The following is an 8,664-nucleotide window of genomic DNA, read 5'->3' on the forward strand; positions in this document are numbered from 1 at the left end:
TTTTAAAAGAGCCTTAAATTTTTAATAGTGCCGTGTCTCTATTTTCAAGGAGCTTTTCACAAAAAAAAATTGTTGAATAATTTGTTCTCGAATGTAATAGATATTTATATCTTTATATAATTCATGTTTCGTAGAAACTATATAAAAGAGATAATTGTAGACACCATATTTTGTCTATGGCCCAAACCAATTGAGCTCAAACTCACTTCAAGCCCATTTGTTAAATTTTTTTATTTTTTTATTATTATTATTATTATTATATTTGCACTTTTTATTATATTTATCTATGTATATTTAAATCTTAGTTATCTTATCTATTTTATCATTGTTGTTTTTTTATTTTCTTAGTTATATATAATTATTTAATTTCATTCTATTTATCTTATTTTCTTATCTTTAATTATCTGATTATTTCAAGAAATGAAAGGGGAAAACCGAAAATTAAAAAAAAAAGTTAAAGAGATAAAGGCTTGGCTAAGGTTTTGATAATTTTTGGAGTTAAACATAAAATCTTGGTGATAAAGCATAGATTTTGAAGTTCAATTTGATCTTAAACTCCTATCTTTGAGTGGCTTCCGACTCCATTTAAAGCAAAGGAACACAGCGAAAGAAATAGAGAAGAGAAGTCACGAACATAATTTAGAGAGCAAGTTTTAATGTGTTGTTTGATTCAAAATCTGAAGGTGTTTTGGTAAATTGAAGGTCATTTGATTTTAGGGAAGTAGTGTAATAATTGAGTTTGAGAAGCCAAAATCAATCAAGAGTGAATTTTCTGAAATTTTCTACAAATCTTTTGGCATAAAATTTTAGATGAAAAAAAGGTGAAAAACCCATATTCCGACAATAATCCTAAAATCTGATGAACTTACCGACGAGCCTTGAAAGTCAATGATCGAAATCTAGAGAAAAAGGAGAGAGGGGAGAGAGTTTGGGAGGTGAAAGAAGAGAGAAAGAGAGAAGAGAAATCTAAAAATGACATTGTTTTGCGTTTTTATATCTAAAAATTTGGGTTTTTATATCTTGAAGAAATGACATTGTTTTGCGTCTCATTAAATTACTTACGATTTGCGTGCCAACATGCGTGCTAACTTGACCTGTAGCACGACCTAACCTGAAAACCAGCATCCCAATAGCCAATGTTGAGTTGAGATGAATTGAGCCGCATAACAATCCTTGAGCAAAGTTCTGTGCTTGTAGCCAAGCCACCTTTCTTCTATTTTGATAATTTTTTTCATTTATTTTATGCAAATTTTATTTAAATTAATTTTTATCTAAAATATTTTTAAATAAATCCATAAGTGCTTCAAAATTATTGAAAGATTTTTGTGGATTTAAAAATATGTTTCAATTATAAATCTTATCAAATTATTAAAGAATTTTATAATAAAATTTTAATAAAAAATATATTGAATCAATCTTAATAGACTAGTGAAGGATTTAAATCTCAAGTTAAATCTTGTCAAACTATTAAAAAATTTAATGATTTTTATAAAACAAAAATTCAATCCTATCAAATTATTGAAAAATTTAAATATCAAAGTTCAGTCTTACCAAACTATTTAAAAATTTATTGATTTTTTTAAAAAAAAAATTCATAAATAAATTTTCAAATAAAATCCCTGCTAAACTATTAGAAGATATGTCTCAAAATAAAATCTTATCAAAATATTAAAAGATTTTATTAATTTTAAAAATAACTAATTTTAAAAAATATATATTAACGAATCTGACAATAGAGTCTTTTTAGAGTGGAACATTAGTATCTATAAATGTTTTTGAGGTAAAGAAATTTTCTTAATTGCTACTAAACTATTAAAATAATTTTAAGATTAATTTTTAATATTAAATTTATTTGATAAAATTATGAATATATTTTAAGGTTTGGATAACACAAAATTAATCGATACAATCCTTTAAATGACAGTTGTAAGGTGCTACAACCTTTCTCACACCTGACCATACTTTCAAACATAAATTTGGTTTCGTAGACTAAAATTTGTCTTGTTAAAAAACTCGAGACAAGCTTGACACATCTCTTTTAAAAGGAACAAATTTAATTAGATAATCAATCGCATTTAAATAAAAAGATTGATAATTACTTTTAAATTGTGTCTAATGATATATTTACAGATATATACGTTATGATAATAATAAATTTCAAAATTACTATTTAATTATTGTAGTTTTCCATTCAATGATAAAGCCATCTTAAGAACACCACTGCGATGTACGAAGAAAGATTACATCAGTTCTCCCAAGAAAAATTAATTTTTTGCTAAAAACAACTTATTTTTGAAAAACTTGTATGAACTTTTTGGGATGACATTTAGACATTTGTATAAGTGCTTAAAGTTTGAAACTTTCCATTTATATGTCAAAAACAGTACACAGCATACATACCATAACAAAAATACAACTAAAAATCGTAGCAACACGCGGATTATTAACTAGTATAAAATTATTGCCAGCGTACACTATAAGATAGTTTTGCAAGCTTAAAAAAAGAGAAAAAAAAAAAAAGTTCCCATCACATAGGGCACCTAGTCCTTAAGACATTTTTAGTTCATTCTAAGACTTATATGCGCTTGAGAATCATAAATATTAAGGTATTGTCAACAGCATTCTCAGCAAAGACGAAGCGAGTCTCTACATGTTTCTTGGCATAGTGTGCGAAGAACTCATCGACGAACTCATTTCCGAAATGATCTTTGATCAATCCTTCCATTCCAGCTCTTATGTGGGATATATAGTTTTGGGTACTAGGCAAGCTGGTGTGCGCACGCTTTACTTGTTCTATTATTTCATCAATACTCTCCATGCTAAAACGCCCATTTCTCTCGATCAATGACTTCAACTCCTTAGCGGATGGAAAGTATAGGGGCAAGTTAAAAGAGTTCACCTTTTCTTCTCTGATTAATCCCTACAATAAGGATCACAATGTGGACCAAACAAACTATAAGTAAATGCATAGTTGTCATGAAGCTTTAAATTTTTATTTTTATATGTTTGTTATATTAAATTATTTATAGAGTTTGTTAATTAATTGGTTTCTTATATCGGATAATAATTATGTTTTACGTGCAATGAATTAGTTTATTATGATTTTAATTTTATTTGTAAATTTAATCTTAACAAAAGAAAAAGAATTACCTTCTTAGTCAAATCCACAAGGCAAGTTCCAAAAAATTCATAAAATTTGCCAATTGCAGTCTGAGATAGAGCGATTCCATCCGGAATTCCACCCACGAGGATTACCATCAACCCTCCACCCACAAGCTCTTCAGCTCTAGCATTCAAAAAGGTTTCCATATCATTCTCAAACTGGGCTGCAAAAGCTTTGGTAACTTCTTTTTCAATTCCAGTGCAATATATGCTTCCTTTATTGTAAGCTGGAGAAATGCTATCAACGACTTCTTTCGGAACTTTGGAGAGCCATTGCAATGCACTAGAGGAATGCCCAATATGGATGGAGGATTTTGGGAGTAATCGTCCATAAAACGAACCAGGAACTCCAGCGGCGAAGTATGGCCATGAGGGAGGGATAGATTGGAAAAGTGTGTTGAAATCGTTGCTCGCGTGATCATTGAAGAACAATTGAAACTCCAGAGAAGTTGCAAAGTTTCCAGCGTTGGTGTGGTGCTTTTGCTCCACAGCTTCTATGATGTTTTCCATGGAGAAAAAAGCGTTTGGTCCAATAGAACAACCAAAGTCTGCTATTCTAAATGTTTTGGAAGATTCAGAGCAAAGCTTCTCCATGTCAAGCTTGTTTGCAATTGCTTGAATGATCATTCCTTTCGTAGCATCGACAACTCCTTTCTGCAACAAAATTTTGTTACTAAGGAACGGAAATCATCACAAAAACGTTGAAGTCCAACAATCATGCATCATATGATTAAAACTATGATTTCTCTAACCCATATATGTTCTTAATATTATCTCAAAATTTAAGATCCATTCTCCTTAATTTTAAGAAGAATTATTGGGCTAATGCTTATCTAATTATCTTTTACTATAATAGTTTCAAAATGACATCAAGACGGTTAACATTTAGAATAGTGAACGAAGAAATTAAAAGAAGAAATTGTAAGTATAAGAACCCAGACTGGTCGAATGCTAAGATGATTGTATAAATCAATTGAATTAATTTTCGAGTTTGAGAAAACAGCATTTTATGGTGTAGTTCAAGATGATATGCATTTACATGTAAAAAAACTCTATAAAATATAATTATTAAGTTTATCATGACGATGTTGTGCTCTTCTATTGAAATCGTGGGAGAGAATTAATAAAGTTAGACAAGATTACCTGAAAGCAGGAGTTTTTGGCATAGCTTAGAGGCCCATCCCCACCTTTCATGGTGATTGGTTGAGGCAGTGTTTTTGATTCATCGGTTGGCATTTCCATTTTCTTAAAGCAAAGAAGCTATTAATGCGAGGAGCTTTTATGTGCTTTATGTTCAATGTAACGATGAAATTTATAGCTTGAAATCTAGAGCTCCCTACAGCAACATCCGATTGTCTTCTTCTTTACTTCAACCTGAAATAATCATATTATATCATTCAAGTTGCCCAATTTCAGTTTTGAAGGCAAAGAGGAAAAGTAAACAAACAAAGCATACGACATTCTTGTATATGTCAAGAGAGAAAATGACACATACCCAATTTTTCAAACATCAAAATTAAAACTTCAAAATACAGACATTGTTGATGAAGCAAATTGCAGAGAAAATTTGCAGTCTAGTAAGTGATCCCGCACCCTATCAACATATATCCAATATTATATAAAACAAATCAAATGTAATAAACTAAACAATTAACAAACATTTGAGGTTTACTCAAAGAAAAAACAAAAAAAAATTCATATTTTTCCAATGCACGAACTGTCAATTTTTTTACCCACCCAAAAAAAAAAAGTTTAACGTGTATATTTTGTATAGCTCTTCACTTTAGCTTAGGTTGGACAGAGATTGATAAAAGATATGAAGTGATCCGTTTTTAAAAATTGCAATGATTTGTACTTGATAATTATGTCACCTTATTTGATAGTAATTCAAAAAACTTATGTGCTAACGATCTTAAATCACTGGGATGGTATGATTACTATCTTGAAGAGTTATTTGATTCCCAACATAAAAAGATATAAAAGTTTTATCACTATAAGAAAGTAATTTTCAATATTATTTTATGACTAATTTACATTCACAAAAAATATAATTAAAATTACTTAAGACGTTGGCTGCTAAAATTTTAAAAAATCAATTTTTTAATCACTTATTCTAAAAAAGGTCTTATGTTATAAAAGAAAAAAGATAATGAATTTATTTAATTTTTTTTTTAGAAATTATTTTCATCAAAATTGATTATATTTTATAGTTTTAAACAAAATAATGTTTAATTATTTTATGAATTATTGAATCAATAAGTATTAAGTATATTGCTTTATTTTTACAAAGTTATTTTAGATGTTTTGTACCATATGATTTTTTTTTCATTTAATATCAAACACAGTAATTTAAAATTACTAATTATTTATAATATTGTACCAAATATAATAATATAAGATTATTAGTTATTAAATCACCGATGTGATTTTATTATCATGATAATTAAATCATCACTATAATAATTAAATCATTACAATAATCTTAAAAATAATACTAATTGTTACCTTACGTTTTCTGTTGAAACAAGTCATTGACAAAGACACAAATGTTTTTATTCTATGTATATAAGAAAAGAATTTTTTTCATTATTGTTCGTTTATTTGTCTATCATTTTCATCGTTACTATTAATTTAAACCACACGCTACCACTTGATAAGTTATTATATATAAAAATTCACACATAATAGATTGATTCACTACTAGTCTATTTGACACTGTCAAAGTTTTTACAAGAAGTTTTGTTTCAGTAAAGTTGTTTTAAAAGTGTTATAAAAAAAGTTAAAATAAAATTTCGCAAACTTAATATAAAAGTATTTAGAATTTTGAAAACTATATTATAGTATTTTTATATTGTTATAAATAAAGAAATAATATAATCAATTTTATTAAATTAAATCACAAGTTTTTACATAAAATAAATAAATAAAGGAAAGAGATTTTTGCTAATTAGAATAAAAAATAAATGAAATCAATAGAAAAAATAAAAAAATAAATGATAAATAATATAATATTTCCCATAATTTTTTTGAATTATTGAAAAGTAAAGTGCAACATAAAAAAATTATTAAATAATTGGTACTAAAATTAATATTTGTTTAAGAAGCTTTTATTTGCAATTTCACTTAAAACAAAATATGATTCCCTTATAAGTTTAAAATCTATTTCTATTTTTTGTAATAAAAAAACTCTTTCACAAGTTGAGCCAAACATCCACTAAACTTAAAAATCAAAAGTGACATATAGAAGACATATAAGATTTCCTTATATCAAATCAAATGTGGACATTCAATTTAAGACATATATAAGTATTTAGAATTTCTATATCTCGAAATACGAAATCAAGAAAAAAAATGTGAATAACGAATCCCTATGATATAAGGGCTTTATGCAATGTATGCAACAAAAGTCAAAGCTTCTAATTAGAGATTAGGTTTCAGTACCAATAGATTCTTTTGCTTGTCCCTGCTATTTCTTTGACAAAATTTATCCGATTAAACAAAGGTAGATGTTTCTGCAATTTTCCTTCTACAGTTGCTTCAACAACGTATTAAAATATTTCCGTCCTACTCCCAAAGATACAATCCTGAGCCCCAGAAGCCACTATGTTTTGTTAGTAAACTTAAGTTTCGTGATGTTGTGGCTTTGAAGAATAGATTTGACTATGGTCATATTCACGGACTAGTTCTTCAATCTTTTGAAAATTTTTCATTTGTAAAATATTATTTTTATTTAAATTTAATTTTAAAATATATTAATATAATTTTTTTAATAATATTTTAAATAATAACTGACCTAAACAGGTTTTAATAAGTGAATTGGGTTTGGCCTCAGACAAGTTCTTAAAGATGTCTTTTGGGCCAGGCCGAGCCATGAATACATTAGCTAGTACTAATAATTTCTTGTAGATGGATGACAGTTTTTTGCATTAATAGGTAGGCATCTCTATATGTAATATCAAAATATCCTAAAAAGCACCAGCTATCCTGAGAATTTGAACTGATAGAAATATATCTTCCTATTATATTTAACGTGTTTTTTCACATGCAAGCCATATACCAGATGAATGATTAATTAATAAAATTATAATGAAGATATTTTTTTAAGAAAAATTTACGTGAAGAGGTTTTTTTTTGGAACTAAGATGAAGAGTTAAATATAAAAGAAAGGCGCAAACATATAGAAAGAAAATGAAAGAAACATTTCACATAAGGCCCAATTTAAAAGAAAACATTAGCTAAAATTAATGAAAAAATAGTGAGGTTAATTGTTAGGATTGTAGACATCCTATTTGATCCAAGCCCAAATCAATTGGGCTTAGCTCAATAAAACCCAATTACCCATTATTTTGTTTGTTTTTATTTATTTTTTATTTTTTCGATTGATTTTTTTTATGATTTATTTATTTATTTATTTTTATCTCTGATTTTGTAGTTATCTGATTTACTTGTAGTTTTTGGTATTATCAAATTAAGATAATAGTAAGGAAAAAAAAAGAAAAAAAAATATTCTGCCATGAATGGATGGTGGCAGAGTTATAGTTGGACTTAATCTATATAGGATAAATTTTAGGTTTTGTGATCCTATCAACGGTGAATTTCTGGTTAATTAGGAACTTTTATGCTTACCCTATAAATACACACAGATAGAAGACACAAAAAAACATAGAAAACATAAAGGAATTATAGAAGGCAAAATACAGAGATCAAAGCAAGAAGTACGCCATAAAAGTAGTCAGAAATCTGTTTGAAATTTTTGGGTTTGAAAAAAAAGATTTTTTTTGGAAATTTTTTGGAAAATTTCTAGATTCCGGCAAAATTTTTTAGCACCATTTGAATTTTTTAGTGACTTTCCTGCGAGAACCCCAATTTTCGATGAGGCTTCTAGTTTCTGGCATCCATTTTCCAGAAACCAATGAAATTTCGACCAAATTCCAATGACCAATCCAAATTCTGATGAAAATCTAAGAATCCAGTGAAGATTCAACTAGTGTTCTTAGGAAATTTAGAGAGAAAGGGAAAGAAAAAGGGGAGAAGAGAAAAAAGGAGTCGAGAAAATATGGTGAAAAAGATTGAGTTCAGGCTTTTATCCCTTCATCAAAACAACATCGTTTTGGCCTTAATAAACCCACAAAGATTCGTATGTTTTTTTTCAGGTGACCCAACCTAAATGCAATCCGCTTCTGCTCACTCGTGTTTCAACCAATTCTTTAGCTGAGCCAAGCCAAGCTTCCAAGCCACTCTCTGTGTCTACAGTTAAGCCGAGTTTCAGCCACCAAGTCGAGCCATTTTTATTTTTTTAAAATTTTTAAATTTTTTTAATTTAGTTATTATATTTATGTTATAAGTTTTTTACATGATTAATTTTAGGAAAAATAAAAATATAAAATATAAAATATTTTTTTAGAATAAATAAGAATTATCCAATGATGAAATTTTAAAAAATTTCATATGATAAATTTTCATAAAATTCTTAGCTGAGAAATTTTGTCTAAATTTATCCCA

At 27.6% G+C, this 8,664-nt stretch overlaps 1 protein-coding gene across 1 annotated transcript; it reads right to left on the reverse strand.

Moving 5' to 3' along the window:
* Positions 1-2,298: 2,298 nt before the first annotated feature.
* On the reverse strand, positions 2,299-4,771 carry LOC111313601 (loganic acid O-methyltransferase-like). The gene is made up of 3 exons (XM_022914274.2): positions 4,306-4,771; positions 3,151-3,816; positions 2,299-2,920 (listed from the first exon to the last, which is right to left on the reverse strand). Exons 1-3 carry the CDS (start codon positions 4,402-4,404, stop codon positions 2,576-2,578), a joined length of 1,110 nt encoding a protein of 369 aa, XP_022770009.2. The 5' UTR covers positions 4,405-4,771; the 3' UTR covers positions 2,299-2,575.
* Positions 4,772-8,664: the final 3,893 nt, after the last annotated feature.

The sequence above is a fragment of the Durio zibethinus genome, chromosome 23 (assembly GCF_047325235.1).
Source record: "Durio zibethinus cultivar Kanyao isolate XHJ-2024 chromosome 23, ASM4732523v1, whole genome shotgun sequence".
Lineage (NCBI taxonomy): Eukaryota > Viridiplantae > Streptophyta > Magnoliopsida > Malvales > Malvaceae > Durio > Durio zibethinus.

Excerpts from the sequence above, each read along its gene's own strand:
- LOC111313601 (XM_022914274.2), bottom strand. The coding sequence starts at position 4,404 with ATGGAAATGCCAACCGATGAATCAAAAACACTGCCTCAACCAATCACC. Across the intron at positions 3,817-4,305 it reads CCAAAAACTCCTGCTTTCAG|AAAGGAGTTGTCGATGCTAC; the intron begins GTAATCTTGTCT and ends ATTTTGTTGCAG. Across the intron at positions 2,921-3,150 it reads TTGTGGATTTGACTAAGAAG|GGATTAATCAGAGAAGAAAA; the intron begins GTAATTCTTTTT and ends TCCTTATTGTAG.